The 19,773-nt window shown below is 46.2% G+C and overlaps 3 protein-coding genes across 4 annotated transcripts in view; 2 read left to right on the forward strand and 1 right to left on the reverse strand.

Moving 5' to 3' along the window:
• LOC130131453 (tripartite motif-containing protein 16-like) overlaps window positions 1-6,026 on the forward strand; it is a 23,032-nt gene extending 17,006 nt beyond the window's left edge. Inside the window, exons 10-11 of the mRNA XM_056301129.1 lie at window positions 5,027-5,092; window positions 5,410-6,026. Of these exons, the coding sequence (XP_056157104.1) occupies window positions 5,027-5,092; window positions 5,410-5,984 (641 nt within the window). The 3' untranslated portion in view covers window positions 5,985-6,026. The remainder of the gene's footprint in view (window positions 1-5,026; window positions 5,093-5,409) is intronic.
• A 5,003-nt stretch (window positions 6,027-11,029) lies between these two features.
• LOC130131358 (putative uncharacterized protein DDB_G0290521) lies at window positions 11,030-17,178 on the forward strand. Its single transcript, XM_056301022.1, has 4 exons — window positions 11,030-13,648; window positions 13,750-13,998; window positions 14,192-14,296; window positions 17,129-17,178. The coding sequence occupies exons 1-4, from the start codon at window positions 13,639-13,641 to the stop codon at window positions 17,164-17,166; spliced, it is 402 nt and encodes a 133-aa protein (XP_056156997.1). The 5' UTR covers window positions 11,030-13,638; the 3' UTR covers window positions 17,167-17,178.
• Window positions 15,924-19,773, reverse strand: part of LOC130131357 (trafficking kinesin-binding protein 2-like) — a 75,280-nt gene continuing 71,430 nt past the window's right edge. For both annotated transcript variants that reach the window (XM_056301020.1, XM_056301021.1), the window contains one exon: window positions 15,924-18,333. In XM_056301020.1, the coding sequence (XP_056156995.1) occupies window positions 17,559-18,333 (775 nt within the window). In that variant the 3' untranslated portion in view covers window positions 15,924-17,558. The remainder of the gene's footprint in view (window positions 18,334-19,773) is intronic.

The following is a 19,773-nucleotide window of genomic DNA, read 5'->3' on the forward strand; positions in this document are numbered from 1 at the left end:
AGAAGCCATACTAACATAACTTTAAAGTTTAATTATTATAATTAACTCACCTCGGCATGCCATTTGCCAATATGCATGTGTGTGGTACTTGCACTCACACATAAGTGTTTCTCACCATCCGTGGTGGTTCAGGGTTCTCTGCTCAGATGCTTAAAGGCCTCCACTGGGGTTGAATTTGATGTTTTGAAATTCAACTGAGTAGTTTGGTTTTGGAAAAAAAATAAAAGTTTAAATTTGGAATAAAGTTACTTTATACTTAAAAACATTTAAATAAAAAACTGACATATATATATATATATATATATATATATATATATATATATATATATATATATATATATATATATATAAATGTATGTAGTTTTATCTCCATTAGTCCTGGATAAAACTGCAACATCTGAGTGAAAACATGGAACCCATAGTCCCTTAATACATCGGGGCAACGTTGCATGGCTGCTGGTTGGATGCTGCTGCAGTACTTTTGTCCACTGATGTGTCGCACATGCAGAATTGGTGTGACTATAACCACCACCAGCAGCAGCAGCAACAGCAGCAGCAGCGCCGGCACCAGCAGTGATCAGAGAAACAGTCAGATTTCTTCCTACCACCCCCCTCTGTGTGCTCACACATCAAGAACCCATTTCATGTGCAGAGGCAGTCAAGCGTTGATGGATTACCAAAACTACTTCAGATGATTCTGTAAGAAACTAGTTTGGCAGGGAAGGATCATCAATCTGCAGCATTTCCTGGAACCACGTGCTGTGGATTCTAGCACCTGGAGCAGGAGCGGGTTAGAGCCTGCAGCGTGCCAGCTGTTTCCTGCAACACATGTGTATGTACATGCATACATGATGTAAACCACTGCTTTGCTGAAGAAGGAAAGCAGATGTGCTGCTTGCTGAGCTGAGCAGAGCCGGCCTCAGGTCTACTGATGGCCTGTGTGTGTACACACCCCTCCATGCTTCCTCCAAACTTTGTTCTTCTTCTGTGCTTTGTGCATAAACAAGCTTCATATATTGAGATTCCACAAAGGAAAGAAAACCAAAATTGGCTTCAGCATCACTTGAGGCGAGACATAACTTTACACCCCTCGTGTGATATAGTCTATCTGGAATGTCTTAGTGCTGCTGGTTCACTTGAGTCTCTGACTTGTATAATGTTCAGGTGTCTTTTTGTACCTTGCAACAATAACTTCCTGCTCCGCAGCAGAGAACAGCGTTCAGACTCAGAATCTCTCAGAAGTTCAGTGCACTTTCTTGAAATAGTGTTGATGCAAAGCAAATAATTGTCAACTGCTGCAAAGTTGCTGCTCTTGCTGGAACTGCTGCAAACTTTCTGGAACTGCTGCAAAAATGGCTGCAAAGTTCCTGCTCTGCAACATAGAAAAGGATTCACTTTTTTCCCCCCAATTTTATCCGGTCAATTACCCCACTCTTCCGAGCCGTCCCGGTCGCTGCTCCACCCCCTCTGCCGATCCGGAGAGGGCTGTAGACTACTACATGCCTCCTCCAATATACGTGGAGTCGCCAGCCACTTCCTTTCACCTGACAGTGAGGAGTTTCACTAGGGGAAAGTAGCGCGTGGGAGCAGGCCCGTAGCCAGAAACATATTTTTTGGGGGGGGGTCGGGCAACACTGCCGAAAGCTACCGGTAAATAAAATTCCCACACTGTATACTATAGCCTAATACCCAACCGTACGGTAAATGTCAACGTATTAATGGCCCATAGATCATCATCAATGCATTAATAAATAAAAGTGGATCTTACCTTATAAAAGCAGGTCCAATCGTCTTTTTTGTCTGCAAAAGATGTCTAGTACCTCTTCCGGCGTCACCACAATGTCTCTGTGCTCCGAGAGCAATGTCAGTCCATTAAGCCGTCTTTCCGTCATTGTACTGCGCATTTTGTCCTTGATCCTTCCCAGACGGGAAAAACTTCTCTCGACATGGGCACTGGTGACAGGAAGCGTGGTCAAAACGCGGAGAAGCTTGAAGATGCTTGGAAACAACTCACTGTTACGGGCATTTAATGACTCAATGGCATTTTGTGGAACATAAGTTGCATCTTTCCATTTATCCCGCCAGGTGTCAATTTCTGACTTTACAACTTCCAGATGCGGTGACACTTCATCAGGATACAGGTTGGAGAGCGCTTGAGCTGAGCTGTCGTTCAGCATGCTGACCTTAGATGGCAGTAAGGAGCAGAGGTTGGAGATCACATTTCTGTGTTTGCTGAAGCGTTCCTTCATCTGTGATGAATAAAAGTCAAGCATGACTATGAAAAGCTTTTGCCGGTAGTGATTTTCACAGGCCTTCAATGGATCCTCATTGCAGTCCATGCCTCTTCGTGGTCGAAATTCAACCCCATACTTGGCTGCTTGGGAAGAGGTCTTTTGGAAAATCTGCCTGAACTCCATCTCAGAGTTAGCCCTCATCTCATCTACCTGCTTAATAACAGCATCAGCAGCTGAAACGCAACTCACCAAGTCACAATTTTCCTTCTCAAGGAAGGTGGACAGGTGGTAGGTTTTTGCAAGCATCTTCTCACTCACATTCATGGACAGCATGAATTCTGCATTGTCAATTGAATTAAAGAGCTGAGTGGCTTTGACAGATGTGTCTCCTGTGAAGGTTTCACCGATTTTCTGCAGGCTGGATCGCACAGGGTCTAAAAGCTCGTTGAATGTAAATATTGCGTCGTGGCGTTCGACACATCTCGTTCCAGACAACTTCGTCAGTCGCGTTTTCTTGCAGTCGGGTAAAAGACGCTCCGTCTCGTGTCGCAGACTGGCAGACCGCAAAGCCGAATCATGGAAAAAAGTGCAGATTTCCGAGACAATTCCAAAGCAATTTCGCACCATTTGTACAGCGCAGCATTTGTTTAGGACCACATTCAAACTGTGGCTGGCACAGTGCACATAAACCGCTTGCTTGTGCTTCTCTTGATTTTAGCTTGGGCACCATTTAAACGGCCACTCATGGCAGATGCACCGTCGTATCCCTGGCCACGTAAAAACTGTAAATCAACGCCTGCATTTGTCAACTGACTCTCGATTGAATTGGCGATTGCCTCCCCGGTTAACTTCTCGATATCAACAAAGGACAAAAACTCCTCTCTGATGCTATATTGGCTGTCATGCTGGTTCACGTATCTGACACAGACAGAAAGCTGCTCCCGCCCTGAAACATCTTTCATTTCATCTGCCAACACAGCGAAACACTGCGCGGAGTTTACCTTCTGCACCAGTTTGTTTGTTATCACATCTCCAATTATGCTGATTATTTCATTTTTTACATCAGGACTGCAGTAGCTAGCGTTTGCTGCACATTTACTCAAGTGTTGTAACAGTACTGTGTCGCCAGATGTAGCCCTAAACCTGAGTAAAGCCCTGAAATTTCCGTCATTGTGAGTTGGCTCATTCAATGTCACTGGTCCTGAATCAATATCACCTCTCAGGGCGAGTTCTTGGCGACCGCAAAAAATCAACGTTGCAATGATGCTTTTGAGTTTTTCTCTGTTTTCTTGGACTCGCTTTTTTCTCTCAGAATCTAGCCTCAGTGAAATTGCATCCATTTTATTGTTGAGAACCATTTGGAAATTGTCCGCTTTCAAACATGCATCCTTGTGATATGCCTTTTGTGCATGGTCTTTGGACGTCTCTAAAGCATGTTTCCAGTCTGAGAAGTGGACATTAATTAGCTTGCCAGCTTTTCTGTGCCCTCCCTTGCCCACATGCTCGACTGCAAATGCAACACAGTGCTTACAAAAACAACCGTCGGACCTTGTTGAGTATACTAGCCAGCTAAACTGGTCAATCCAATGACGTTGGAAACGTAGTTTACCTCCTAGTTTTGTAGGGAATGTTTGTCCGATATTGGCCGTCCAGTCCAGTGAGTATATTTCTCTTCTCTGTTCGTCTGATATTTTCCCACCAATATAATCCACAAAGTCGTGTGAAAACGTTCCCGAGGTAGAGGACGGCGGCGGGTCTGCTAACTCTGGCTCCGTTTCCGAGGGGGGGGGCAGTGGGTCTGCTAACGCTTGCTCCGGAAAATCGGTAACGTTAGTGACCAGATCGTCTGTAATGTTCTCTTTTTTGAGTCGGGACACGTTGAAACAAAAAAATCACTGATTTTACGAACATTAACTTTACTGCTCTTGCCTGATTTACAGGTAGCTTTCGGCGGCTCCGTTGCTTTTGAAAAGCAAACTATAGATCGACCATTTAGCTAGCATAACCAGTGGCAGGTTGCTTAGCTGACTCGTCAGACCCCTGAGCCAATCAAAAGCGTGTGATTTTATTTGTTTTACAAAACAGACCAATAAGATACATCATGTTTGGAAACAAATTAACTGACAGGTTTAACGCCTGTCAGTCACGATAGATGCAGTGTATGAGTAGGCTAGAGGGGCGGTGACAAATAATCAAAACGATAACTTAATAATTATTGGTGCCATTTCAGACGGGCCGTGGGGTTTCGGGGGGGGGGGGTTCAGACACGAAAACCACCTACCTGGCTACGTGCCTGCGTGGAAGATCACGCTATTCCCCCCACCCCCAACAGGGGTGCAACCAGGACACAAACCGACATCCAGATTCCCACCCGCAGACACGTCCAATTGTGTCTGTAGGGACGCCCGACCAAGCTGGAGGTAACACGGGGATTTGAACCCGCGATCCCTGTGTTGGTAGGCAACAGAATAGCCCGCTACGCCACCCGGACGCCCCTAGGGTTCACCTTCTTGAAATACTATTGCTGCAAAGCCAGTGCCAAGTGGCGGATCATGTTGACCATTATGAGGCCAGTGTTTTATGGCAACACTGGAACACCATCACACATGATGATGAGTCTGCTCTGACAACCCAGCCCCAGTCCTGCATCTGTCTGCCTCGGACAACCAAAGTAAACTGGATACCAGTGAGCAGATGAGCAGATATTACAGAGCTCATATCAGTCTGGATTTATAGAGTATTGTATAATTTAGCTTCCTCCAGGGAACTGACCATGTGCTTGGTTTGAACAGTGAGGGAGATCAGCATCGACTGCATCCAGGCCCCAGAGCCCAGGACCAGAGATGACTTCCTACAATGTAAGTGTTGCAAGCATGTCACTCATGCCTTACTGCATTTAAACAAACTGTTGGTTAAACGGCTCAGGAGAACATTTCCATGCACACAGTTTTCTTTTCAACAGTTCAATGTTGTATTAGTTGCCACTTGTATCTGTTTGGTCTGTGAAGAGTCAATCATTAACATTATGAACCATCTAGATCTCTACTTCTGTAATCCTAAAAAATCAGGTTGCAATTTCTAGTAAATAATGTCCCGTGGGTTATGTTTCATCACGTTCACTGCATCTTCCAAGCTAAATAACCATCTTAAACCCTCTTCTCTATCCTGCTGCTAGACTCCGTGACCTTGACCCTTGACCCTGACACAGCCCACCGACGGCTGGCTGTCTCTGAAGGCAACACGAAGGCCACTCTGCAGGGCGCAGCACAGCCCTACCCCGACACTCCACAGCGCTTCGACGGGTGGACCCAGGTGCTGTGCCAGAGTCCCCTACAGGCCCAGCATTGTTACTGGGAGGTGGAGTGGAGAGGCAGGGGCTCATCTGTGGCCGTCACCTACGGGTCTCTGAAGAGGAAGGGCTCAGACGCAAACGCAGGGCTCGGCTACAACGCCCAGTCCTGGAGCCTGGAGCTGTCGGACACCTGCTGCTCGGCCATGCATGACAATGAGAAGAAGGACATCCCGGTCACCTACACCCCTCGCCTGGGCATCTTTCTGGATATGCCAGCGGGCATGCTGGCTTTCTACAGCGTGGCAGAGAGCATGACGCACCTGCACACCTTCCACGCCAACTTCACCCAGCCGCTTTACGCTGCGTTTGGGGTGGGCTGTGGGGTCGGAGTGGGCCTGGACTTCGCCCTCGGCCAGTTCAGTTCAACTTCTGACAGTATCAAGATCTGTCCAATGTGAAGACAGGCTGTGAGACATGTGCATAGGTTTCCATCCACTGGTTTTAATGTGCAATTTGAATTTGCACACAAAAAGAAAACCTCTATGCTAATGTTGAAAATTCAAAAAAAAAAAAAACTTCCAAAAAAAAAAAAATCGCAAATAAGTTTTAATGATTAGCTGAGGTGAAAAAGTTGGCGTTGAGAAACCATTAATTGATTGGTTGAAACATCTTTGAAATAAGTGACACGGAGCGTCGCGCTTCCCGCAGCTGGTTACTGAAACGCCTCTTAGATCTGCTTCCAAGACTGTGGTGGACTCGGTTATAGGGGAATAGTCACGTTAGCCCTCATTAAATGAGCCATTGCACGTCCTCTTCACTGCCTCTGGGTTGTCAAGTCAAGTTAATTTTTATTGTCATCTACATACAAAAAGTACCTTCAACTGCAACGAAATGCACGTGTCCTGGCTGTCAGCCCTGAAGACGATATACAAGGAGATGATTAATAACAAAACAATAATTAAGGAACCAAACAAAATAATAATAAATGAAGGTTTGAGAGTTATGTAAGGTGCCTTCTGTCCCTCATTCCGACCTCGTGGAGGTAAAGACTGTGAGGTGTCTGGTTGGAGCGCTGATGCTCTGGAGGCGTCACCCTGAGGGGGGCAGAAGAGCAGACCATGTGCTGGGTGACGCTGTCCTCCAGGACACATGCGGGTATGGAAGGATGACAGAGATGTTATGACCCCTCTTACAGCAGTAAGTCGTTCTACATGACGACACGGTTTGGCTGATGCTCTTCCGGTTATGTGATCTTGTTTTGCCTTCTTCAGAATATCACACCATAGCAGTTGATGGAAACAGTGATTTGCATTTTCTTTTTGCCGACTTTCTGGAAATTTGATTAAAAATTTCAGAACATTTGGATGGAAACACGGTGGCGCAGTGGTTAGCACGGTCGCCTCACAGCAAGAAGGTCCTGGGTTCGAGCCCCGGGGTAGTCCAACCTTGGGGGTCGTCCCGGGTCGTCCTCTGTGTGGAGTTTGCATGTTCTCCCCTTGTCTGCGTGGGTTTCCTCCGGGGGCTCCGGTTTCCTCCCACAGTCCAAAGACATGTAGGTCAGGTGACTCAAAGACATGTAGGTCAGGTGACTCAAAGACATGTAGGTCAGGTGACTCAAAGACATGCAGGTCAGGTGAATCAAAGACATGTAGGTCAGGTGAATCAAAGACATGTAGGTCAGGTGACTCAAAGACATGCAGGTCAGGTACTCACCTTACTGAATTGCCCCTAGCAGGTTTACATGACCACAATAAACCGATAACTGGCAATAATCAGGTCATGGTAATCATCCGATTTGACGTGTTTACATGCACTTTAGTAACGCGATAATCAAAGAAAACGGGTTCGCATGATTCCGTCAATAGTTGGATTTCTTTCCAAGTACCTGACGTGAAACCGTTACTTTCAAAACTTCCGGTCAACATGGCGTCGCTTTCCATGGCGTCTCCGCCGGTCAGGGCTGTCCCTATGTGGAATTTGTTGCAAAACATACAAAATACTGCTCTCCTTCTTCGCGTTCTGCACACGAGTAGAAAACCACGAGAAGCGTTTATACCGGTGTTGCCAGGTCGCGGTTTTCCCGCGGAATTGGGCTACTTTCAAGATGTTTAGCGGGTTGTTTTTTTGTTTGTTTTGTTTTGTTGTTTTTTGCCCGCGGGTTGACGTTCTACATGCAAATTACATTAATTGTATATTTAAATAAAATAATTGGAAAATGGGCTATATTTTAATTTAAACACATTTCTAATTTAGCAATTTACACAACTATGGCACTGACACGATCGTACTCAAAATGCTACTCAACCATTAGTGAGTAACAAGCCAAACTGACTCAGGATCAGCACTTACACACATGGCCATGGGACACGCCCCTCACTTGGAGTCAGGCAGGAGCGCAGCTCCTGCTTTACAGTGACTTGTTGAGCTCACGGAAGCTATGCTACATAGCGATCAATCCGGGGAGAAAGAGATGACGAGATGACACCCGGTAAGTGGGCAGAACATGGAAAGAGATACAACAAGGAGTGGGAAAGTGAACATGGCCTGAAGGATTGGATAGAAGGTGTGGCAGGGGATGAAACCAAAGCTTTCTGTCGGTACTGCAGATTCGAGCGCACCATGGTGATCTCCAAACCCACAGCAAAACGGAGAAACACATTCGAGTTCTGGTATTGGGCTGTTTTTGGGCTAGTTTAGTTGCCATTGGGCTAGTTTTGATTGGCCATTGGGCTGGTTTTATCACAAAGACCTGGCAACCCGGATTTATACAACAAGCATCTGCCACTGGTCTAAGCAGCACAGGTCTTCCTCCACTCCTACCTAAAGCTCGTGCTTGCTGGATACGCGTGAGGAGTGAGGGCTGGTGGGAGAGGCTGGTGGGATAGGGTGGTGGGACAGGGTGGTGGGAGAGGCTGGTGGGACAGGGTGGTGGGACAGGCTGGTGGGACAGGGTGGTGGGACAGGGTGGTGGGAGAAGGTGGTGCGGTGGGAGAGGGTGGTGGGAGAGGACTTCTCAGATCAGGAGTGGAGAGAGAGTTTCAGAACGTCTCGGAGAGCACTTGCGAAACTGTGATCTGATGAAGGACGTCATGTTTGATTAACTGCATCCGCTCGCGTTTTGACAACATCCGGGTTTTTTTTTTTTTACATTTTTATACATGCGCAGATGTAAAAGAATGAAATAAACCAGATTAACGGTATACATGCGCCGAATAAAACGGAATATTGGTCAGAAAGCTGCTAGGTGTGTTTATCGGATTTTTCATAATCCGATAACGGCCTTTATCCGATAAAGTATGTCGTGTTATGCTGTTTACATGACCACTTGAATAATCTGGTAACTCCGTAAATCCGATAATGGTCGGTTTATTAGTGTGCACGTAAACATGCTGTGTTGCGTGCGCGCGCGCGTGCGTGTGTCGGCGATGTGATGGCCTGGCGGCTTATCCAGGGTGTCTCCCCGCCTGCTGGGATAGGCTCCAGCATCCCCGCGACCCTGACAGGAGGATAAGCGGTTTGGATGATGGATGGATGGATGGATGGATGGATGATTGGAAAACATCCTTTCAGCTCAGTTGGGACATTGAGTTTGTTTAAGCTGAAATACTGCAGCGCCAATCTGATCGATACATTTGACCACTTATTGTCCAATCATTATTATTATTATTCAGAAAATGAAAAGTGACAACTTGGGGTGCGTGTAAGATTTTGCAAACTGATTGATGGTATTCTGCTGAAAACTTTACACATATTTCTGTATATAGTCAGTCAAAGTGTTTCCATGCTTTATTTGATAAAGAGCGACTCTAGACAGCACTGTTGATGAAGATCAACAGTGCTGCAGCAGGTTTGTGATGTAGGCAGGTCAGCTGTGTGAACAGTGCTGTCTGCAGCAGGTTTGTGATGTAGGCAGGTCAGCTGTGTGAACAGTGCTGTCTACAGCAGGTTTGTTGATGTAGGCAGGTCAGCTATGTGAGCAGTGCTGTCTGCAGCAGGTTTGTGATGTAGGCAGGTCAGCTGTGTGAGCAGTGCTGTCTGCAGCAGGTTTGTGATGTAGGCAGGTCAGCTGTGTGAACAGTGCTGTCTGCAGCAGGTTTGTTGATGTAGGCAGGTCAGCTGTGTGAACAGTGCTGTCTGCAGCAGGTTTGTGATGTAGGCAGGTCAGCTGTGTGAACAGTGCTGTCTACAGCAGGTTTGTTGATGTAGGCAGGTCAGCTGTGTGAGCAGTGCTGTCTGCAGCAGGTTTGTTGATGTAGGCAGGTCAGCTGTGTGAACAGTGCTGTCTACAGCAGGTTTGTGATGTAGGCAGGTCAGCTGTGTGAACAGTGCTGTCTACAGCAGGTTTGTTGATGTAGGCAGGTCAGCTGTGTGAACAGTGCTGTCTGCAGCAGGTTTGTGATGTAGGCAGGTCAGCTGTGTGAACAGTGCTGTCTACAGCAGGTTTGTTGATGTAGGCAGGTCAGCTGTGTGAGCAGTGCTGTCTGCAGCAGGTTTGTTGATGTAGGCAGGTCAGCTGTGTGAGCAGTGCTGTCTGCAGAAGGTTTGTGATGTAGGCAGGTCAGCTGTGTGAGCAGTGCTGTCTGCAGCAGGTTTGTTGATGTAGGCAGGTCAGCTGTGTGAACAGTGCTGTCTGCAGCAGGTTTGTGATGTAGGCAGGTCAGCTGTGTGAACAGTGCTGTCTGCAGCAGGTTTGTTGATGTAGGCAGGTCAGCTGTGTGAACAGTGCTGTCTGCAGCAGGTTTGTGATGTAGGCAGGTCAGCTGTGTGAACAGTGCTGTCTGCAGCAGGTTTGTGATGTAGGCAAGTCAGCTGTGTGAACAGTGCTGTCTGCAGCAGGTTTGTTGATGTAGGAAGGTCAGCTGTGTGAACAGTTCTGTCTGCAGCAGGTTTGTTGATGTAGGCAGGTCAGCTGTGTGAACAGTGCTGTCTGCAGCAGGTTTGTGATGTAGGCAGGTCAGCTGTGTGAACAGTGCTGTCTGCAGCAGGTTTGTGATGTAGGAAGGTCAGCTGTGTGAACAGTTCTGTCTGCAGCAGGTTTGTTGATGTAGGCAGGTCAGCTGTGTGAACAGTGCTGTCTGCAGCAGGTTTGTGATGTAGGCAGGTCAGCTGTGTGAACAGTGCTGTCTGCAGCAGGTTTGTGATGTAGGCAGGTCAGCTGTGTGAACAGTGCTGTCTGCAGCAGGTTTGTGATGTAGGAAGGTCAGCTGTGTGAAAAGTGCTGTCTGCAGCAGGTTTGTGATGTAGGCAGGTCAGCTGTGTGAACAGTGCTGTCTGCAGCAGGTTTGTGATGTAGGCAGGTCAGCTGTGTGAACAGTTCTGTCTGCAGCAGGTTTGTGATGTAGGCAGGTCAGCTGTGTGAGCAGTGCTGTCTGCAGCAGGTTTGTTGATGTAGGCAGGTCAGCTGTGTGAATGCTGAACCTGTTCTTTCTGTTCGGTACATGTCAGCATAAATGCAGTAATCATACTCAATACAAAAGCTCTCAAACCACTGGTGTATCCAACTTTTATATTTATTTGTTAGAATACAGTGCATTCACAGGACAACTCGTACTTTCATCACACCAACAAACCTCCAGACACCTTTCTGAAGAACTCACATCAACATGAAGAACTTGCATCCATATGAAGAACTCACATCCACATGAAGAACTCGCATCCACATGAATGACTCACGTCCACATGAATAACTCACATCCACATGAAGAACTCACATCCACGTGAATAACTCACATCCACATGAAGAAGTTACATCCACATGAACTCACCTCCAGATGAAGAGCTCACATCCACATGGCAGAGCTCACCACACAGACTGAACATGTTAACTGGATTCAGCAGCAGCACACCTATACTAATACTTAATCATAATAATAATAATAATAATCATCATCATCAACACTGATAATACTGTGTGCCACCTCCCCTCTCTTTTCCACTTCTGTCAAAACCCAAATGTTAAAGCAAACTTCTTCCTGCATTGCTAAAAACTAAGAGCTCATCATGGCAAAATGCATCACAAAACACACAACTCAGAGTACGGCATTACTTCACAAACACCTTTGGTTCATTTTTGGTTTTATATCAGTTTAAAGAAAATGTGATTTTGATATTCTCTTTGCTGGATCTCACAATCCGGAGAGTAAATATAAGCTTCAGCGTGGTGAAAGTGAATGCCTCCCTAATGAGGAGTTGTTAGCTGACACTGCTGTCGTAAATAAATGATGACAAAGTTGATGACAATAAAGTTGTTGGCTGATTGTTGTAATAAATAAATGATAATAAAGTTGGTAATTCAGGGGTCGTGTGTTAGGCTGTAAACTGAGGTCAAGCCCAACGCCCAAACTGTCCTCACGTCTGACGGCACACAATGTGTGCAATTCGTTGCATTTTGTAGCAAATTATACAAGTATGGTTAAGCTCTGTCAGTTACCATTTGTGTATTTGCATAGTATACTAGTTAATAAGTAGTAAGTAGAATGAATATTCTGATTTTTACCACATGGGTACAAAAGAAACATATAAAGCAATGACATCAGTTTACTGGCAATTATGGAAATCACATTTCTTTGTTATAACCTTCAAGAAGGGTATCACCACAGGAAAGAACAATTCATAAAGGGTCGAAAAGACATGCATGTTAGGGTTGATACTCCTGCCTGTGCCCCTGAGCAAGGCCTAGCTACACAGCTAGAATGGGTTACATGCAGAGAATTTCCCCACAGGGATCAATAAAGTATCTCAAAACCAAAAACAAATAAACAAATAAAAAATCATAACACACCCAGACGTGATGTGCAACCAAACTGTGTGCCAGAAGGTTTCCCCTTCATGGACAATTTTGCTTGAAGATGAAAATATCATGAACCTGAGATAAAGATGGTGGCTTAAAATTGTTGAGATAGTTGCACCAACATTTTTAACAACGTTGGTGGTCACACAAACCGAGTCTACTGCCCTTCCCAGGAAGCCTACCACTAGATGGACATTTGTCATTGGGCTTCAGTCCCGTGAAGTCATTTAATTCCCAGGACGTCACTTAACCCCTCGAAAACTGTGAGCGATCTCGTTTTTGAGGGCAGGAAGCTCACAGTGCAGTCAAACGTATCTTGATTTACTTTGTTTTGTTTTTTTGTTTTTCAGAGTTTATTTTGAATAACAGCAACATATTGTTTAATTTGGCTCCACTATTTACAGTGGACACAGTGCATGACAATCACCTGTAAAATTCTGCACTCGCGAGCAGGAAGTCCCATAGCCCAGTGGTCCCATATCCTGGTGTTCCCGTAGCCCGGTGGTCCAGTAGCCCAGTGGTCCCATAGCCCGGTGGTCCCCTAGTCTGGTGGTCCCGTAGCCCGGTGGTCCCCTAGTCCGGTGGTCCCGTAGCCCGGTGGTCCCATAGCTTTGCAAAACAAATCTCTTTGCAGTAACATGATGGCGAGTGTGGTTTACAACTATTTTACAACTATAAGATACATCTGACTGCAGGATGAGTTTCCAGTTTTGGAAAAGGGGAGCATGTTTTCTGAAGGTTTAAACGATTCCCCTTTGGGCTGTTAAAGTCCTGCAAGAAGATTTGACAAAGTGGTACTTTTCCCCCGAGAGGTTTTTATCTGTATGATTCTAAATGATGCCTGACAATGTTTTCGAAAAGTGAATTTATCCTGTAACAACGTCCACAATCCCACTTTCACCCAAACAGTCATTCAGGAATCAGAATAATTTTGTCATTTCATTTCATGCATTTGCACACATGAAATGAAACACGGTTCCCTCAGCTCACAGCAGGGCAACACAAAGACACGTCCAAACCCTACAAAAACTACAAGAACACATGTATCCAAACTAACACACATATCTAAACTAAATTAAAAAAAATCACTGTCCAGCAGAACGAACGCCAGCCAGGATGACTGTTGGAACTGCCGGTCTGCATAGGCTAGCAGTTAGCTTAGCCTGCTCTGCGTCTGCATCCTGTCAGACCACTCTTGGTGTTTCCTCTTTCAGCTCCAGGCAGGGTCGTGGTCCCTGGACCCACAGGACGCACCACCAAGCTCTCCCAACCATCAAACGAAGACACAAACTTAGACGCAGACGTAGACAAAGACTGCATGGATGGTGCTGGGTGAGGCAGCTGCAAAGGTGAATTCGCGCCACCATCTAATTGATACTCACACTGAGCCATACTCACAACGTTATCTCTTCTCTCTCATGTCTCTCAAACAGCAAGTGAAACTAACTCCAGACCCAGCCCTAGACCTAGTCCCAGATCAAGCACTACTGGCAGTCAGAGTGAGTCGACTTCTCTTTGGAACCGGCCCAATAAAAACCAGACTCTCATAGATATGACTTTCTCTTCAACCCCTGACACAACACTAGCCTCGGTCCCAGTTCCAATGCCAACTCCAGCCCCAATCCCAGCTCAAGCCCATACTCAAACTCCAAACCCAACTCCAGCCCCGGCATCAACTGGACGTAAGAAACCTTTGAATACTGGCTGTTCTCACATCTAGTGTTTGAGTGTACTTTATCTAGTCCCTAAAATGATCTGAGATTCGTGGTATTATCTGCAACACATAAATGTTCTTGTGAAAAAAGTGGTGAAATGGTGCCTTTTTTCCACTCATCTTCTTTTGCTTCTGTTGTTTCTTGGTCACTGTTCGATCAGGTTTCAGCCGAATGGGCTCTATCAGCAGCATCTTCCGCTCTCTTCGCCATGCCACTGCCCAAGCCACACAAGCCACCAACACTCAGTCCAGAGGAGGAAACCCATGTAAGACCTGACCTTATCCTCCCATCCGCCTCTTACTAATATGGGTGTGAAAAGAATGCAAAAATTGACATACAAGGGCGCCCGGGTAGCGTAGCGGTCTATTCCATTGCCTACCAATACAGGGATCGCCGGTTCGAATCTGTGTTACCTCTAGCTAGGTCAGGCGTCCCTACAGACACATGTGTAGGGCCGTGTCTGCGGGTGGGAAGCCGGATGTGGGTATGTGTCCTGGTTGCTGCACTAGCGCCTCCTCTGGTCGGTCGGGGTGCCTGTTTGGGGGGGGGGCGCTGTGGGGAATAGCGTGATCCTCCCACGCGCTATGTCCCCTGGTGAAACTCCTCACTGTCAGGTGAAAAGAAGCGGCTGGTGACTCCACATGTATCAGAGGAGACGTGGTAGTCTGCAGCCCTCCCCGGATTGGCAGAGGGGGTGGAGCAGAGACCAGGACGGCTCGGAAACGTGGGCTGGATACAACTGGGGATAAAAAGGTGGGAACCCCCCCCCCCCCCCCAAATGGACATACATTCACTATTTACTGATCAGTAGTTAAGATTAGCAGAAGCTTTAAACCTTGTTTTTCATTTTTTTTCTCTTTAATTTCAAATCCGCCAGTGTTTGTTACCAGTTGTTGTTACCAGTTTGGTGGGTCTCTACCCTGTATCCAAACACACAGTTACATTGTAAAAACTGATTTGGTTCAAAGCATAAGCAATGTCATTGGCCTGCTGCCCAATGACTGCTGGGATAGGCTCCAGCATCCTTTTGACTTGAATTCAGATAGGTAGCTTGGATAATGGATGGGTGGACGGATGAACTTTGCATGCGACATTCTAAAGCTACTTGTTACTGATATTGGTTGGCTGTGTAACGCCCCGTTACTTCCATTATTACTCTCAAAAACCTTGGTTTCATAAGCTGGCTGCCAAACAGTCATGTCTCGTACTCATACTGTGGCAGTTCCAACGTGCCCTGCTGAAGAGCTGTCAGGCCCCCCTTTCACTTCCTATATCAGCAACCTTACAAGCAACCAGCAGTTAGAAATGCAAAGCTCCGCATCCAGATGACACATGTGGTAAATATTCCCGTCTCTCTCAGGTGAGCCCGCATGACTGAGGCTTGCAAGCTGAGGAAGTAAGACGGGTTTTTCAAACTGGACATCATTTACTTGTATATGACATGCGAAGGCTGAGTTAAGGTCAGATCAGTGTATTCAGCAGCTGTGTCTTCTGAACAGGGCTGACGGACAGTCTTGCTGAGACACCAACACAATCTTTGAAAAATCTTGGGACACTTTCACACCAAAATAATCCATTCGAATCATTAGTGGTTATGAAAAATCATTCTCTTTTCATTCGGTCCAGTTTGCTTTCACATGGTTAAAATCAAATGAACCACATTATCCCAACCAGAGCTAATATCTGGCTAATGCTAATATCTAATGCTATGCTAAGATCTGGCTAATGCTAATATCTAATGATGTGCTATGCTAATATCTTGCTAATGCTATGCTAATATCTAATGCTATGCTAATATCTTGCTAATGCTATGCTAGTATCTTGATGATTGGTCTGGAATTTAACAGAGAGGAAAATAGAAAACCTATCCACACCAAGAACAGAACCAAGAATCAGAGGTCTTTGCATTTATTGTGGTTATCCAGCGTTTGATACACATTTGTTAAAGGAGCCTTCATGAAGATAAATGCAGATAAATACATCGCTGCAGTTAACCATAGTGCATTGCACAGCAAACAATAGCCTCATTGGTCAGAATTTTTAAGCGGGGGAATTTGGCTGTCATCTGTCAGTGTGAAGCATCAAAACTCGAAAATGCGCAGCTGCATGTCAACAGACGGGGGACGCATCATCTCCAGACTTCTGTGCAGAAGTTCTTCTCTGAAGGCTCTACTGAGCGCCTGCAGGAGCACAGCCTAACAACTAACATTGCACACAAAGTGTTTTCATGAATTGGTCATATTGTTGTCTCACTGGAAAGGAACTACTCCAGAGTTTATTTGGAAGCGTACCCCTCTCCCGCATGCCTTGGTTACTGCTGCGGCGTGGGACAAAGAACAGTCTCTAATATATACAAACATGGCTTAACAGGAAAAGTATTCAGGACAGTGCAAGTTTCAACCCTGCGCTCTTGTTGTTTGACCTCATCCCGTCCACCCAAAGTGGATTTTGTCATGCTATGCAGACACCCAGTGGTGTATTGTAAACTGTAGAGTCAACAGATAATGGTAGAACAAAGGATGGCTGTCAAATCATGACCACTACACCGGGGAAGCTGTGTACTGGACCCGCTGTGGCCTGCTGGTAAGGTGCATGTACAACTTGCTTGCTCCAACCAGGGTATAAATTCCCAATAGCCTATTTGTCTTTCCAGAACAAGCCAGTTAGCACACTCCAAAACTTTGAGGAGGAGTATTTCCTTCTTGTCTTGTCCAGGTTTTTATTTGCTGAGGCAAATGTTGGAAAAAAAGACAAAAAACCCGCCAGTCCTCTTATGAGCATATTCAGTTGGTCCTGCTCTACAGACCTGGCAAGCAAGATGTACTAATATTGTGGTTACTGTCGAATAAATAAAGCTTTTTCTAACCCACTACAACACAGGACAAGCCCTTTTAACAGGAAGGCTCTGGATGCTCAGTCTGTCTTTACCTCTACAACCCCCACCCTCATTTCCTCTACAACAATAAACATACGGCAAACCATTTTCTTCTTTCCAGCTTCCCGTTACGAGACAAAACTTCTATGTTTACAAAATCCAAAGACTCTCATCCACTTACATGCCACCCTTTCTTCTCTCACATCTTCTCTTCTACCCAAGTGTGCATCCAGAGCCTTACAGAAGAGACACACAACTGAGCTGAGAACTGCACACAACCCTGGGAAGGTGCTGGCAGAGTTGGGATCAGCCATTTAACTAATTTACAGGAAAGTTAATGCCTTCATTATCAGCCTCATGGCATACATCTACACACACACACACACACACACACACACACACACACACACACACACACACACACACACACACACACACAATATTATCAGTAAAATAGTCAATTCCATTGTGCTTTAAAATCATTTCATAAAAAGGATGCCCAGTTTCAGGGAGCACAAACGGAGGGAGAAACAAAGGAAAGAGGAAGCAGAGGACTGGGTGCATCTTTCCCACTCCCAGTTCACCCACCTCCTTCCCTCAGTGTCGGACTGAGCTAGGAGGGGGTATGTGACAGGGTTGTGGGTTGTTTGCATCATTCTTTACGGTCTCCCCATGGGGCTAAAGGGAGGGCTAGGGAAGTGGGGTGAGGAGGAGGATGATTTGGGGGGAAGATGGTTTGGGAGGGATTAGCAGATGACACATCTGCCCATGCACCAATCATGGCAGGGAGACTCTGGTTTCGTCTTAGCCCGCCCAATAGGCTCCCTCCGCTTGCCGCCACAAGAGTGGATGAATCTTGGCGCAGGGGTGGAGCCTTAGACTCGCCACTCTGTAAGACAGTGGCAAATCCCAGCCTACAGAGCCTCTCCACCAGGCCAACACTGACTGTGTCATGCTGGCTTTGGGCAGATTTCTCAGTGGGGGATGAGTCAAGGGCTGTATTTTTTTGGGAGGGACTTGGCAGGTCTGGACGTGGCGCACGTCCTAAATTCAGCCCATACACATCCTGGAGGAAGAGCTCAGTTGGCCGTGAGGCCAGGAAGTTGTCAGCTGGGACCGAGCCTGACTCAATGGGCACAAGGGAGGGGGCATGTGACCTGGAAGGGGAGTTGGGAGGTGTGCTTGGGAGGAGATGGCAGAGGGGCTGCCTGGCAGCCAGTTTGGGTGGCGTAGGGAGTTTGTCTGTAGAGACCTGTGCAGAAATGCCCTTCTCAAGGACCAGCTTGGCCAGTCCACTTGGGGGCAAGGTGGAGCGGCGTGGAGGGAAAGAGTCACCCAGACTCAGTCTGCAGGGAGTCACCGGTGTGCTGGGGCCTGACCTCATGGAGCTGGGGGTGTTGGTCAAGAGTGGGTACTGGGAGTAAGAACTTCAATCAAGAGAGAGAAAAGAAAAGTGCGAAATGAGGCACAAGTTAGCATATGAATTTTCTAACAGTGACTACAGTTATAGAGAGTTTAGTCATCCATCAACAGGATTAGTAAACGTTTATTTCAAGCGCTTTGCATTAACTCTTGAAAAGGATTTAAATTAACCTTACCAGACTGAACTTTCAACCTGATTGAAGAGCAAATCTAATGATAATTTGTTCTAAGGTACAGACATTCAGCACATAGACTATAACGTCTTATTATAAATGTTTGCCTGAGACGGACGGAGATAGCATCTGAAACCTTTGTGTCATCTCTTTAAGGTCTAATGTGTCAACAGGAAATTACATTTTCTACATTGAGATTCCAACATCTCTAATTTTAACACACAGATATCATGGATGAGAATTTGCACATTTGTATAACACAACTGGCCTAGATAGCTAAGCTGAATCACAACAAAATGTTCTCAGCTCCACAACTACTTACAGTCACAACTGCACAAGTAAGGCAAAATTCTGTCTTGTTTAATGGGAATAATCAAGTGCAATGGTCTCCAACCCTGCTCACAGAGAGCTACCATCCTGCCAGTTTTCCCTCCAACCCCAATTTAACACACTTGAATCAACTAATTACCTACTTTGATTAACTGAATAGGATGTGTTAAATTACGACACGATCAAACAATCCGAAACGATCTCAACCTATTCTCAAACTTTAAATGGGTAAGAAGCCCAGCTCGCTAGCTTGGAGCCGGGCGTGGAATGCGAGCGCCCAGTGTGCCACTTTTGGTAAGCAGAACTGGTACTGTGGGATGAACCAAACGCCGGGTTAAGGCGCCCGATGCCGACACTCATCAGACCCAAGAAAAGGTGTTGGTTTATATAGACAGCAGGACGGTGGCCATGGAAGTCGGACTCCGCTAAGGAGTGTGTAACAACTCACCTGCCGAATCAACTAGCCCTGAAAACGGATGGTGCCCCAGCATCAGGCCTATACCCGGCCATCACCGGCATCAGGAGCCTCGAGGGCTAGGCCATGATGAGTAGGAGGGCTGCCGCGGTGCGCACGGAAGCCTAGGGTGTGGGCGTGGGTGGAACTGCCATGGGTGCAGATGTTGGTGGTAGTAGCAAATATTCAAACAAGAACTTTGAATATAGCAAATATTCAAACGAGATCGTTTCGAACCATTGGAGTGAAAACCAGCAGGTAGCTCTCCAGAAGGTTTGAGACCACTGGTCTAGTAGCACCATCAATATATATAAAGTCAGACAAATTTTTTCTCAAGCATGGCACTGCTGTCATTTTTGCTAGCATTTCTACCCTGAAATATCAGAATAAAAATATGGCAGAAATCTGTTCACACTTGTCTGATATGGCTGACATGGGGATCACGTGGCACAATGGGTAGGTTTTAGTTTGTTATTTTGACAGTAATA

This window comes from Lampris incognitus, chromosome 21, assembly GCF_029633865.1.
Source record: "Lampris incognitus isolate fLamInc1 chromosome 21, fLamInc1.hap2, whole genome shotgun sequence".
Classification (NCBI taxonomy): domain Eukaryota; kingdom Metazoa; phylum Chordata; class Actinopteri; order Lampriformes; family Lampridae; genus Lampris; species Lampris incognitus.

Excerpts from the sequence above, each read along its gene's own strand:
- LOC130131358 (XM_056301022.1), top strand. Across the intron at positions 13,999-14,191 it reads AGCCCCGGCATCAACTGGAC|GTTTCAGCCGAATGGGCTCT; the intron begins GTAAGAAACCTT and ends CTGTTCGATCAG. Across the intron at positions 14,297-17,128 it reads GTCCAGAGGAGGAAACCCAT|TGTGCATCCAGAGCCTTACA; the intron begins GTAAGACCTGAC and ends CTTCTACCCAAG.